At 41.5% G+C, this 13,102-nt stretch overlaps 2 protein-coding genes across 4 annotated transcripts in view; one reads left to right on the forward strand and one right to left on the reverse strand.

Annotated features, from left to right (window-relative positions):
* med19a (mediator complex subunit 19a) lies at window positions 1–4,484 on the forward strand. 2 transcript variants are annotated; one of them, XM_037077335.1, is made up of 6 exons: window positions 1–372; window positions 855–977; window positions 1,948–2,081; window positions 2,210–2,306; window positions 3,478–3,572; window positions 4,085–4,484. In XM_037077335.1, the coding sequence occupies exons 1-6, from the start codon at window positions 153–155 to the stop codon at window positions 4,148–4,150; spliced, it is 735 nt and encodes a 244-aa protein (XP_036933230.1). In that variant the 5' UTR covers window positions 1–152; the 3' UTR covers window positions 4,151–4,484. The 2 variants fall into 2 exon arrangements, with proteins under 2 accessions (XP_036933230.1, XP_036933229.1); XM_037077334.1 differs by lacking the exon at window positions 4,085–4,484 and adding an exon at window positions 3,692–3,804 and having other exon boundaries at window positions 3,478–3,657.
* slc43a1a (solute carrier family 43 member 1a) overlaps window positions 4,213–13,102 on the reverse strand; it is a 26,526-nt gene continuing 17,636 nt past the window's right edge. The window contains exons 6-15 of one of the 2 annotated variants that reach the window (XM_037077328.1): window positions 11,129–11,221; window positions 10,087–10,220; window positions 9,861–9,988; window positions 9,387–9,533; window positions 9,237–9,272; window positions 9,015–9,147; window positions 8,599–8,728; window positions 8,436–8,509; window positions 7,620–7,743; window positions 4,213–7,149 (exon numbers count right to left, since the gene is read on the reverse strand). In XM_037077328.1, coding sequence (XP_036933223.1) covers window positions 6,952–7,149; window positions 7,620–7,743; window positions 8,436–8,509; window positions 8,599–8,728; window positions 9,015–9,147; window positions 9,237–9,272; window positions 9,387–9,533; window positions 9,861–9,988; window positions 10,087–10,220; window positions 11,129–11,221 — 1,197 coding nt within the window. In that variant the 3' untranslated portion in view covers window positions 4,213–6,951. The remainder of the gene's footprint in view (window positions 7,150–7,619; window positions 7,744–8,435; window positions 8,510–8,598; window positions 8,729–9,014; window positions 9,148–9,236; window positions 9,273–9,386; window positions 9,534–9,860; window positions 9,989–10,086; window positions 10,221–11,128; window positions 11,222–13,102) is intronic. The other variant, XM_037077329.1, reaches the window with a different exon arrangement.

Raw genomic sequence — 13,102 nt, forward strand, 5'->3', positions numbered from 1 at the left:
GCCATGAAAACGATGCCACAAAGAAGAAGTGGAGAGCCGAGGAGCTGACAGTCGGATGGGTTCGTGGTGAGCTCCATCCAAACTAGTAGCAGGCCATACGCTTGAAGAAACAGTCTTTTTCTATCCATATAAATGTATTCTTCGCGATAGATATGACGGAAATGTTTTCAACTCTGTTCGGGCAAAATGAAGCCCAGGGACCGCCCGGCTCGTCGGCTCTGGGGTTCGGACCGGGGAAGCCTCCGCCGCCGCTGCCCCAAAATCAAGTCTCTATGACGGGGCAGATGCCACCGCAGCTCGGGGATGAAGGGCCTGCGCTGCGGAAGCCCGGAGCCATGAATGAACCTTTCTACTTACTGCGGGAGCTTCCTGGTACTGTTATACCAGTATACCCACTGTCTGCTTTATATGATGTTTGTTTGTTTGTTAATTTAGAGAAAGAGTTGAGCTGCTATCAAAGGTTGCTAAGCAGTTTGTAAACAATGCTAGCTAAGCTAGCGTTGACCAACAAGGCAACGCTAACTGCTAAGTGTAGAGTAAGCTAATAACCGGTCTTAGCCTACCTGTTTTTCAAAAGTTGGGCTATTTTTTTGATGTTTTATATGACACTAAAACATTTCTGACCAAGTTTCATGCGTTTTAACTTCACTCTTGTGTGCTAAAGTTAGCTTATAGTTATGTAACGCTAAATGCTGAAACCATAACTACCACAACAGAAATAACACTAGTTGTTGTTGGATAGAGATAGTTTTGCTGGGATACTTGACTTCGCAGATGTCCAGATTAATTCAGTGTGACAAGATAAGACTGGTGATTTTCGCGTGAGTTACAGTGATATAAATATGTGTGTTTAGTTGGAAACGAGTTAACGGGAAACACCAACCTCATCACGCACTACAACCTGGAGCACGCCTACAACAAATTCTGTGGAAAGAAGGTGAAGGAGAAGCTCAGCAACTTTCTGCCAGAGTTACCAGGTGAGCTACACATACTTCAAAAGTGAAGTACATGTAGTTTTAGATAAGGGTTTGTGTACAATAATTTATTCTGTTACAATTCTACACCGGGTGCTCATTGGCAGCTGGCAATTATCTTGAAGTGTCAAAACTCCAGCAACACTTAGAAGTATGAGGAAAAACGTCATCTTGAGACCGAAACATTTTGGCTTGTGACCATCATCAGGGTATCAAATTCATGTTTTCTCTTCATAAATAGTATTGGAATGCATTTACATTGTGCACTTCTAGCTGAAAGGACAATTCAATTCAAGATGCTGGCCTGCTCATCTGGAGCACCTTGGGTTTGTAGGGTCCTGCTTGATCATTTTTTGATACTTGGAGAGGAGAAGTGAGGGATTGAACTGCCAGCCTTGCAAGCAATGGACGACCTCTTGACCCACAATCGCTTCCAGATTTACCGATGAGTGATGATTGGAATGAAGTCTCTGAGCCAAAATGCGTTTGTCTCGCAATACAGTTGTTGCTGTAGTTTTGTCCTTTTTAAACAATGCTCTATGAGGAAATTTCAACTTTATTGATGAAGCTGTTATTCCAAAGCTGACACTACCCCTACGTCTTTCAGAAGTTGAGGTTTACATAGACATAATGTATAGTTGTGATACTGGTCTGCAAGTCCATTTTGGTTCATATCTGATCCGTAAATAATCCAAAGTAGTATATAGGGGGTGCCCATTAGCTCAACCGGTGTCCCACGTGCAGAGGCCCTTTCCTCATTGCAGCGGGTTCAAGTACTACCCGTGGCCCTATATATCAGCCTAATGAAACCCCTTATATGTCACTGCTTTAGTTTTTGACATTATCTCGCTGTCCAAATTCTTCTTGTTTGGTTATTTATTCAGTTGCAGAGAGAGCTGAATATGATTACGTCTATATTGCTGTGTGTTTATTGCTTATATTTTAATCTTGTCTGATCCCTTCTGTGCTGCAGGTATGATTGACTGTCCGGGCACTCAAGACGGCAGCTCGTTGCGGTCTCTGATCGATAAGCCCCCAGTGTGTGGGAATTCCTTCAGCCCTTTGACCGGCGCTCTGCTCACAGGCTTCAGACTACACACAGGACCGGTACTGACTGAATCGAACACACAATTTCTAAAGTCACATGCATTTTTAGCATGCGGACAGGTATCCTTCCTTTTTTCAATTATATTGTTCCTTATTTACACACATGAATTTTGTTTTTTCTCCCCCAGCTCCCAGAACAGTACAGACTGATGCACATACAGCCCCCAAAGAAGAAGAGCAAACACAAGCACAAACACCATCGGCCACAGGACCCATTACCACAAGGTATGACAAACTGTACATATATATGAATGTAAGTAATGTACAGGGTTCCCACATGTCCTGGAAACCTGGAAAATAGTTGACCAGTTTTTGAACACATAGAAAATGAGATAAGATGCAAATGTCCTGGAAATGTATTGAAACATTTTACTATTTTTCTATAGTAAAGCTCTCCAAAACTGATTACATTGTCATCTGAAAGGGCTGAGTCAAGTTTAGGATCATATTAATCTTCAAATGGTAACACTGGTTTATGGACAAGAGGATTTTGAGTAAGTCACGTCATACAGTAGCACCTACAGGCTGGATGACATTGAGGTAATGTTAATTATGTAAGTCACATGATGCTTAAAATGTAAGTGTTAGTTACTGCTGGCTGGTAACTGTGGTAGTTTTATTAAGTTTATAGATTGACGTTGCTTTCCTCCCCTCTTGTTGAATAAAGTTAGATTGGTAAGCATGTTTGGTTCAGTTGCTAAATTTGTCTTACTTGCTAGCTCAAATATGTGTTGGGCACTGTTCAGAGAGTTTGATGATGATGATGGATGGTATGCAGGGGTTAAAGTTATGAATGGCTGCCTAACTGTCTGCATGTCAGACACTGGCAATATATGGTAATAAAATAATATAATATATGGTAACATGATATGAAATTTTAAACTTCTTAAGCGGCATCCCATAATGTGTGGGTGGGTGCCTCGTTAAAGACTTCGCTTAATATAACAAGTAAAGAGGTTGAAGTTTGAAGTTTTACCATCTTTGTAACTTTTTTTTATTATCAATTCCCTAAATGTGTGACGCGGAGTGACTGATTTAAAAACTGATCCTCTCAATTTCATTCAGTGGAATCCTGCTGGTGATGGTTCTGGGTATTTTCAGTGGTGTAACTGGGAAAACCAGGCATGCTTTCAATCAAAGTAGATCATTGTGGTGTTTATTGTAAATTTAGCGATGCTCTTCACTGACCGAAGCCACCTGCCTGTCTGTGACATAGCTTTAGTGTTGATTGGCTACCACTTATGAAGTGTAACTAGTTAGTCCTGTGTCATACTAGCTATATCATCACTGTAAAATATCCGTGAAAGACCCTTTTTTTAAAATCATCTCAAGAAAGGAGTTGGAACCCTGATGTAACGTGTTCGGGCCACTAACCTGCTTCTTTTTGATGTCACAGAAACTCCATCAGACTCTGATCCCAAGAAGAAGAAGAAAAAGAGGGACGACGATCCCGACCGCAAGAAAAAGAAGAAAGACAAGAAAAAGAAGAAGGTAAATAAATCTGTCATCACCCCAGTAATTCAGTTATTAGATGTTATTATGGATCATGAAGTAGTTATGGGCAGAGTTGGAAGGCCATGTGAGACCCTGACCACAACAAACCCATTTGTAAACAAAAAGCTGGCTTACTGCTGATTTACAAAGTTATGGCTTACTTGTACAGAAACAGTTTCCAACTTATCCAAATATAATATATGTAGAAACATAATTATGAGAAAACTGTCTGGATAGCTTGAAAAAGGTTCAACTTTATTCACCAGCAAAGTCGCCGTCCTTCTGGTGCTCTGTGGTAAGGTAGTGTAGGTAGAACTTCCAGAACTTTTTAAGCCCTTTTCATTGCTTTTTTTAAAAATTGGATTGTGCAGTTGAATGCTCTCCATCCACAGATTTTTGATAAACAACTTCACCTGCAATCTCTAAATAGGTAAAAAGTAGTCTGTTTGAGGTCACTGGTTTCCTACATGTTATAAATCAGTGTGTTTCTGCTCTCTGTCCCTCTTCAGAACCGCCACAGTCCTGACCATCCCGGCCTCGCTGGATCACAACCCAACAGCAACAGCCTCAGATAGACAGCAGCCCACTGTGTGCACGCCTGTGGTTGAATGTGTGTGTGTGGCTGTGCATTTTGTAAGAGGATGCATGTGTGTATTTTACAGATAATTGTATTATAGGGAGTATGTTTGATGAGAGAGGGGATGAATAAAATAATGCAAATGGTTGTATGATTTATGTGTGCATGCGTGAGTGATTGTGGTAAGAGATGTTACAGAACAGTGTAAAAGGCCGCTGATGGGCTGTGTGGTGTTACGAATGACTGAGCAGGCACTGTATGTATGTCCCTCTTTTATTTTGTTGTGAGATCTTTTGACCAGAATGCCAAAATCAAATAAACTTTGATTATTATCTTTGCTTGTGCGTCCTTTAAGACCTCTCATAGGACTACTTGGTTTGATAAGGTGCATGAACCATTTAAGTGAATGGCACTGGGACAAAATATTTATATTCATACATTTATTTGTTTATCAAATGCACAAGCTTGATATACTGATTAAAGGCAGGAAAAGGAAGGTGTACATTTAGCAGGACATACGGACACTTCAACCCCAGAGAAGAGTTAATAAGCCACTGTGGGTGATCATCTTAAAATACAGATAAAGCAAAGCATGTTCTATTTTGTCGTAGAGACCATCAGAGGTGTTGATTAAACTTGATTCATAGCAATTCAAGCAGCAGCTATTCTAAATGCCAATCACAAAGGCATAAGCACATGGGAGTCACATTAATTTGAATCATATGGCAGTATCTGTCAACTTTCACAGAGGTCTAACAACCACCTACAGAGGTCTGATAGTTGCTGCTTTGATTGCTGGTCGAGTGGTTTTTCAAACATTATGACACACTGATTGAAATGGAGTACTTACACTAAACAACACAAAGTACAGCCTCAGAAATGACCTTCAAGCTTAATCAACACCTGTGACTGTCAACAATAGCAAACTGGTATTCAAGGCAGGACAACATTGCGTCGTCAGGCTTTCCTGTACATTCTCCTGAGGAAAGGTGCAGTACTATCGACTACCTTACAGTCCCTACACATGGCTTTGGTTTACAGAGAAAGACATTTGGCAGAGGCATTGATCTTAACATTCATGTCTATTGCAATACAGTTCAAACAGCAGCAAAAAGGCACAGAGTTGAAATAAAGCTGTCTCCTTCAGCGCAGGTGAGCAAAGAGGAAATGGAAGGAAATGCAACAGTCAAGCAAGGAAAGTTTGGCTGAAACTGATGTGGATTGAGTCAAAAAAATAAAAAATTATACATTTACAGTTCATTTCATGTGTGCAGAATAGACACATTTTGTTGTCACTTTGGATGAATGTACATTGTGTCTACATTGATCTGCAGCTGGCTGAAACAAAAGGAATCTTCTTAAAGCAGAAAACACACAAAAAAAGTTTAAACCACAGCCAAAATCTCCGTAATACACTGTCTTATACTGCACACACCCATATGTGGTAAAGCAAGCAGAATGTCATAAAATACGAGACACGCTTTATTTACAATAAAACATTTTGATGGAGGTTTGTTTACTCCAAAATCAAAACATCACTAAAAAAACAGCAAAAAGGGCAAAAGCAGAATACACAGTAAATCATCTGAGCTTCATTTATAATTTTGCACACTACAAAATAACATCTGCAGATACTGAAACAAACGCTTCCCTTTTTAATGCTACTGCCGCTAAAGTATAAAAACAAGACACTTAAATACACAGTTTATACACACACTAGTTCATTTCTGTGCATAAAACAGTATTTAAGTGTTTAATAAAATTGGCACACACTGTGTGTCACAATTTTAAAAGTCAGTCATAGTTTTCCTTGTGAAATTTCCCTAAAAATGTTTTTTTTCCTACACATAAAAAAATCCGGATATGCAAGGCCTGACTCACCTATGCCTCTAAAAAAAACATGAATGCACAAGGAGTCATTCTGTACTGATTAAATGTGATGGTTATTTTACAATCAAAGGTTTAATATTTATTAATGTATAAAAAGAAATGGACAGATGGAGGAGTCGGTTGCAGAGAGACAGTACAAAAAAAGGTAACAGTGGAGGTAGATTTGGTGTCTCTACAACCAGCCTTATGTTCGTGAACTGGGCTCTGAAAAATGCCCTAAAAGCTTTATACGTACCAGAAATCTGGTACTGAGATGCTCAAATGCTTCATATTTTATTTGATAGCTTGCTTAATTTTAATAGTGTCTTATAGATTCATATTCATAGCTTTTGTTGAAGGGAGTACAGTAGGCGTGGCACAATTATACTACTGAAAAAATACTGAAGTAGAAAGTGTGTCTTTCCTATTATCGTTAAGCTGTTCTTTGGTGTTAGCAAGGATTGTGATTATCTTTGAAAACTATATATAACAGTATTTCAAGTACCGTGATATCCTCAGTCTGCCACACAGGCCATACCAGGACGTGTGTGCATGTGTCTTTGCATGTGCTTGTGAGTGAAATCTATGGCTTTAAATCACACTAATTTGGCTCTTTGACTCAAGCCAAAATAAATAAACAGTAACAAATGATGATGACACTTGCTTCCTCCTGAAATCACAAGGAACTTACAGTCAACCTCTGAGTCGTGACAAGCTACAGGGAGTCTACCTGCTCTGTGATTCACTAATCTGTGGTGAGAAAAATGTGCTCCAGCAATGACCAAAAAATGAAAGAAACAAACAAACAAAAAAGCTGTGAACTTAACAAAACACATTTTGGATGAGTAGATTGCTGGTGCTCATTTTGAAGGCATGTACAAAAATAAATCCTACATTTCCCCACCCGAACCTCGTCTCTATCGCGTCACTCTAAGCCTCCACGGCGGCGAGGCCGTTGCTGTGAGGTTTGTGGCCGTTGGCCTCGCTGTGGTTCAGTGCCTGCAGCTCCTGTCCGGCAGCCCGCTTGTCTCTGTCCGCCTTTTCCCTAATGAGTTGTTTGCGGTGGTAGAACAGGTAACCTGGCAACAGGAAGCCAGCCAGTGAGAGGATCAGCAGGCCGAGGTTGATCTGAGGGAGGACAGAGGTGAGAAGTTGCGGTTACAGTTACCGGTACATGTTACAGATCCTGGTGGATGCAAGAGTTCATTTTGTCAGTGAGCGTGATGATAAATATGTGCACCACATTTTAAAAAGACAAAGAAAATCTGAAGACTGACTGTAATCGTTTGGAAACTTTAACTGAAGTGAAAACAAAGAGTCTACAGTCATGCAACCTGCTCTGTGATGCTGAAGGTAAGTAAAGTGGTACCTTGAGCTAATTTAGCTGAGTGCATGCTAACATTCACCAATTATCAATAAACACAGTGAGACTGAAGGTTTTGCAAGTATTTAGTTTACATGAAAATACATGATCAATTTGTGCAGATAAATATATATTTTTTTGTCCTCCGAATATCTCACTGCGCTCTCAAAATTGAGACACAAATATAACAGTATATACAGTGAAAGCATTAGGAGTTAAAGATGAGTGTGCCCACCCAGTAGGGGTCTCCTTGCAGCGGTCCGACCATGGCGATGAAGAGCGGCTGCTGCAGCAGAGCGATCACGGCGCTGATCATGGACTGGAGGCCTGTCAGGGTGCCGAAGTGGTTGGACGGGTAGCTGTGGGAGAGATACGGACGGTTAAAGAGAGTTATAAAAAACACCAAGTGAAAAGACGCTGAGGGCAAGATCAATAAGGAGAATGTAATAAAACAAACGAGCTGCTGCTTTCTGTGCTGTAAATGTAAGATGGGGAACCGTAATGATTGCCAGAGTCTAAAAGCACGATTCCTACAACACAACCACATCGTAGGTCAAATATTACACATAACATCACAACTGCATCGTTGAAGCGACTGGATTTAATAAAGTCAATATTGACTCCTAACAGTTCATGAATTTTTGCTCGCATAATATGCTGAATGGTTGCACACATGGTTTAAATGTTTTTAACACACATGATACGGCATTCCCTACTTCTGTCACCACATCTGGTTGCTTTTATCACACTGTAAAGTTCTGCTTCATGTTTGGTGTTTATATGGTGCTGGAAACAACTCTAAATGGGTCGGGAAAGTGTCGGCTGCATTCACTGCAGGTCTCAAACAAACCTACAGCTAATGGACCGGAAAATAAAGGCACATTGTTTCCCTTCTTTTTTTTTTTTTCTTCTCTGCTTAAATAAAAATATACTCAATTATCACACCTCTTTAACAACAGCTTTTGTGAAACATCACACCCCTGAGGTTGTTTTCTCGTTTCCTCTGAGATGTGAAGGTGTTACACAGAGCTTCAGGTGATGCGGTACTCACACGGCAGCATAAAGGCCTCCGCAGCACGAGTGGATGAAGCCTCGGACCATCGTGTGGAGGATGAAGGTCAGGATCTGGGGAAGAAAGACAATAAATGGATCTAGTTTCTTTTTCTTTTTCCTTTCTGGCTGCCACATCGTGTGTGTTTATGTGTGTGTAGTACCTGCAGAGGCAGGCTGTCTATGAGGCAGCAGCATCCGAATGCGAGCAGCAGCATGTTGGTGAGAATGAAGGCTCTCATGGCGTTGGTCACTTTCTGGATCTTGCTGTCCCTCGTCGGCCCACTGGTCTTTCTAGTGGGGACACAGACACAGAGGTGTGTTAACATTATGTCTTATGAAACTTACCAGACGTTCCACTTGTTGTAACACCTGCCATTACCCACTTAGTATTTATATCCACATTAAAATGATTTATCAAAAACCTCATTGTATTCGTATGTTGTGAAAGTACCAATAGCCATTCCTGCAAAATCATCATAATATTAAGGAAAATATGAAAATCAAATAAATGATTGGTGCTTTGAGGAGTCTTTGCAGCCTTAAAATATTGTGATGTTATATTCTAAGAAGAACGTACTTCTGCTCTGTGCCCGGGATGATCTTCTCCTCTTCACACTCCTTCATCTTCCAGTCCATGATGTATCCGATCAGAGGACATGTGACCAGACACAGCAGCTGCAGCGTGCCGAAGATGGACGAGTAGAAACTCACTGAAGGGAGAACAGGTTCGATCAAATTAAGAAGGAGAAATCAGAACACACGCCGGACAAGTTACTTTAAGTTTCCTAACACCGCTCACCTTTCTGTTCTGCCTCGATCAGCAGCTCCTCAGAGGCTGAAATGTAAAAAAAAAAAAAACATAAAAAACTTTTTGATAAAGCACAAGAAATAAAAACAACCCGGTAACTGTTAGTTGGAAATGAAATGCGGTCGAAGCTTTGACACTCACGATGCGTTTCCCCGTGTGTGACCATGAACTCCAGCATCTTGTTCATCGCCCCCATGAAGAAGATGATCCTCAGCTGGGACATCCCCATGGTAACCAGGCTCCACAGGAAGATGGGAGAGAACACAGAGCGCCGGAAAGGGATATTGTCTGAGAGAGGAGGTGATTTTTTACATGTTAGGATGAAAGCAGGTGTATCATATAGCAAAAATAAGTGATTTCCAACAAATTTCCTATCCTGTCAATCATCTTGTGACCCCTCAGATACATCGTATGATATCAGAAAAAGGTAATTTCTGTAAGACAAACTTTATTAAGTTTGCCAGAAACTCTTTAGACTTTAACACTCTTAAAAAACACAAAATGAGAAGAAAAGAGTAGATTTTTTGGTTGAATTGTTTTGTATTAAAGGGACTCAAGGCCGAAACATTTGGGGGCACTGAAATAAAGATTTAAGCCAGTGATTTGTTGACATACTGGGTGCAGCATCTGGTCCGTTAGGGAGTTTCTCTGTGGAGTGCTGGATGTCCCCATTCTTTTGGTTCAGTCTCTCTTCAGCACTCTTCTGCTCTGATGCCGGCAGCTCCAGCAGTTTGAGGATCTTACTGTTACAGAAACACACACGCAGATACACGGTGAGGTTGGACTGAAGGAGCGGTGTTTCCCATGAACATTCAGGTTTGCTGGGAGCAGCCACACTGACCTGTAGTCGACCTCGTCAGGCGTCGGGAAGCCTTCTGTGGGCCAGTTGAGGAAACAGTTGAAAAAGACAAACCCGGCGAGACCCGCCCACATCCACATGATCACCTGGAAGGACACGCCTGCATCGTAGATCAGCTGGGAAGAACAAACAGGAAGGAAGAGTTATTTTAGTTGTTGCATTTATTCATTTACTTTGGCCACCTGGGGGCAGCAGAGCAGAACACTGACACACTTTACCTTGTAAGGTTATTATGGTAGATATTTATACAACCAGTAACATGTTATACATCAAGCATACAGAGCAACATTAGCATTATTTAGCTTGCAGTATCTCCGTTTGCTGATACGAAGGCTGCGTACAGGGGGCTGAAAGACAATCCAGCAGCTCTGAAGTGATGTTAAACACACTGGGCTCTTACACCCTGTGGCTTCACTGAAAATCATTGGAACTCAAGATGACATGGGCTCAGAAAAACACATTCATATGTTCTCTGGCACCGTACAGTGTGTAGTCTACTGCTCTGCTGCACCTCAGACTCATCAGTGAGTGAGCGACGCAGTGAATGAAATACAGTGTTAAAAGAAAAGGGCCATGTGTTATGAAAAATCTGCCACGTTGATTTTTTTCTGTTGATCATAGGGTCATTTTACCAACCAGGGCAGCGGCTTAAGGGGCCGAGGCAAAATATGAATTAATTAATGATTGAATGAAAAGTGATGAATGCTCCATCCAGTTCACGTGAGAGAAGCAAATCATCCTGCATTGTTTTCTTAGAATTAAAAGTAATTAAATGTATTTAACACAAAAGTTGCACTGGTCTTTTTTACTCTCTAAAAGTCACCAGAGAGCTCGAAAACCAAGTCACCGAAACGTTTTCTGTGGGAGGACTCAAGAACCTCTGCTCTCAAATTATGCCTTCTGATTTTACCCATAACACTGTTTATATCCTGAGAGTAAAAATACTACAGCACTATGGTGACACATTTCTTCTTTTTCTTTTTCATGACGAATTTTCTCCTGCTATAGATTTGTTCTAATTTACCTTGACTCCGGGGAAGGTGACAGCAGAGGAGGCGTAGGAGCCGATCATCAGAGACATGACGGTGGAGCTCAGAGCGCCGAACATGTTGGGGAGCTGCAGGGACAGAGGACGGAGACATGAGAAACACATCATACAAACAGACACAAACATGTTAATCTACTCCTCAGCCGTGTGAAATACGTCACACTCGAATTTAACCTGCATGTAAATGCAGCAAAGTAAAGGTGCAGTATGTAATCTTCACCAGCAGAGGGCAGACACGAACCAGGCTGCCCCTCCGTGTCAAGGCACGGTGACCTGGTCCTGCCTTTGGTGTTTGCACCCAGTAACACTTCTCTCTCCCCGCAGAGTAGACTCATTAAAAAAATATTAGTTTCCATGTCATGAGGAAACAAGAAACAGAGTCATGGCCCAGTTTGGGTTTGACCCCATAGTTGAAACACAGACTAAGCTATACTTAGACACGCATCCACCGTCTTTATTCTTGCAATTTCGCCAAATTCTTTGAGGTGGGATTAAAAAGCGTGGAAGCCGATCTATAGCCAGCTCTCTACGAACTTCACAGGGCTTGGTGGACTCGCTGTGAGGGCACTCCCACGTCAAAAGGGGACAAGGTGGTGGGCACCAGGCACTAACACATCATATATTAGGTCGACCTATTTACAGTAGTAAGAGGCTTACCGAACATAACAATGACCTACTGTGCTGCCAGCACACTCAGTGTCCTTTGATTAGGGTGTTAAATGGGTCAATCATGATTATAAAATCACATGTGTGGGATTTTAGGTGTGCTGCATGACAAGCTCGCTTTTCTCTCTCAGCACTGAGCGAGGTTTTCCAAACTTCTGCTGGCGTCAACTAATCTGCCCGCTGGGCCAGAGTTCACCGCGTGCTATCCACAGTGTGTGTCCACACCCTTACACCAACCTCACCGAGGCTCACCAAAGGATGGCAAGTCACAGTTGGGAAACCGGGAACACTAAGACAAATAGTAAGACTGGCGCTTTTACTTTGGCTTTTATCAGTGTTTCACCCTAACCCTTACTCGGTGTCCAGTTTTAGCAAACAAATTATAAAACTACTTCTGACCGGTAAGATTTAAATGGGTGGCACTTAAATGGACGACAGAAAGATGGATGCATGAGGGTGGAAGGATATGAGTTGATGACCTTTTCAATTATAAATCTACAAACCCTGCTAACATGCAAACATAGGATTGTACAAAAGGTTGATTCTGCAGTATTTCATCCATTTTAAAACTGATCTGGTGATATTGTTGGCAAACAGTTACAAAGCAACATTATCATTTATTTGGGGTTGTAGTTGTGTCCACCTGATAAATTAAAGTCCAGTGATATTTTTTTCTAGAACTGTCCACTAGGTGTGTAAGGATCCATCACTTCAAACTTCTCACAGCTCATCTGCGTCAGCTTCTCTGTCTAAGCACACCTCAGTTCATCACAGTCAGCAGTCGCTAACTTGTTGCTTACAATTATTTACAATCATTAGGTGAAATCGAAATCATATCGTGGCAGACGTTGTGATGTTGGCAAATATCGTTATTGTGATGAAACATCCCTCGTCCTCACCAGCTCCTGAGGGAAATATTTGACTCTTCAGATGATCAACACTTCACGCTGCTCACACCAGGCAGTTGGTCACTAACTTGACCATTTGGTGTCGCGGCCTCCTGCAGCAGTAAACGACACTGACTCGAGCAGTGAGAGTGAACAATGACATTGGTATGAAGCTCTTTGAGTCTGGTGACAGTTATCTGCGGACTTGTTACTCTCACATTTAATACTTTGTTATCGTAAAAAACTGATTATAGCAGTTTTAACTGTTCCTGACTACCTTACCTTGACTTTTTAAAATCTTATACTGACTTTCTTTGAGACGACACAGTGACTCTTTTAAAAACAGATCAGTCACATCTGAAGGAGACTCCCTGGAGGGTTGGAGCTCATGAACTCC

This window comes from Acanthopagrus latus, chromosome 18 (assembly GCF_904848185.1).
Source record: "Acanthopagrus latus isolate v.2019 chromosome 18, fAcaLat1.1, whole genome shotgun sequence".
Classification (NCBI taxonomy): Eukaryota; Metazoa; Chordata; class Actinopteri; order Spariformes; family Sparidae; genus Acanthopagrus; species Acanthopagrus latus.

What these genes read in the sequence shown, in the direction of transcription:
- med19a (XM_037077334.1), top strand. Translation starts at nt 153, where the DNA reads ATGACGGAAATGTTTTCAACTCTGTTCGGGCAAAATGAAGCCCAGGGA. An exon ending in CTTACTGCGGGAGCTTCCTG is followed by an intron (nt 373 to 854) that starts GTACTGTTATAC and finishes ATGTGTGTTTAG; the next exon opens with TTGGAAACGAGTTAACGGGA. An exon ending in TATGGGCAGAGTTGGAAGGC is followed by an intron (nt 3,658 to 3,691) that starts CATGTGAGACCC and finishes AAACCCATTTGT; the next exon opens with AAACAAAAAGCTGGCTTACT.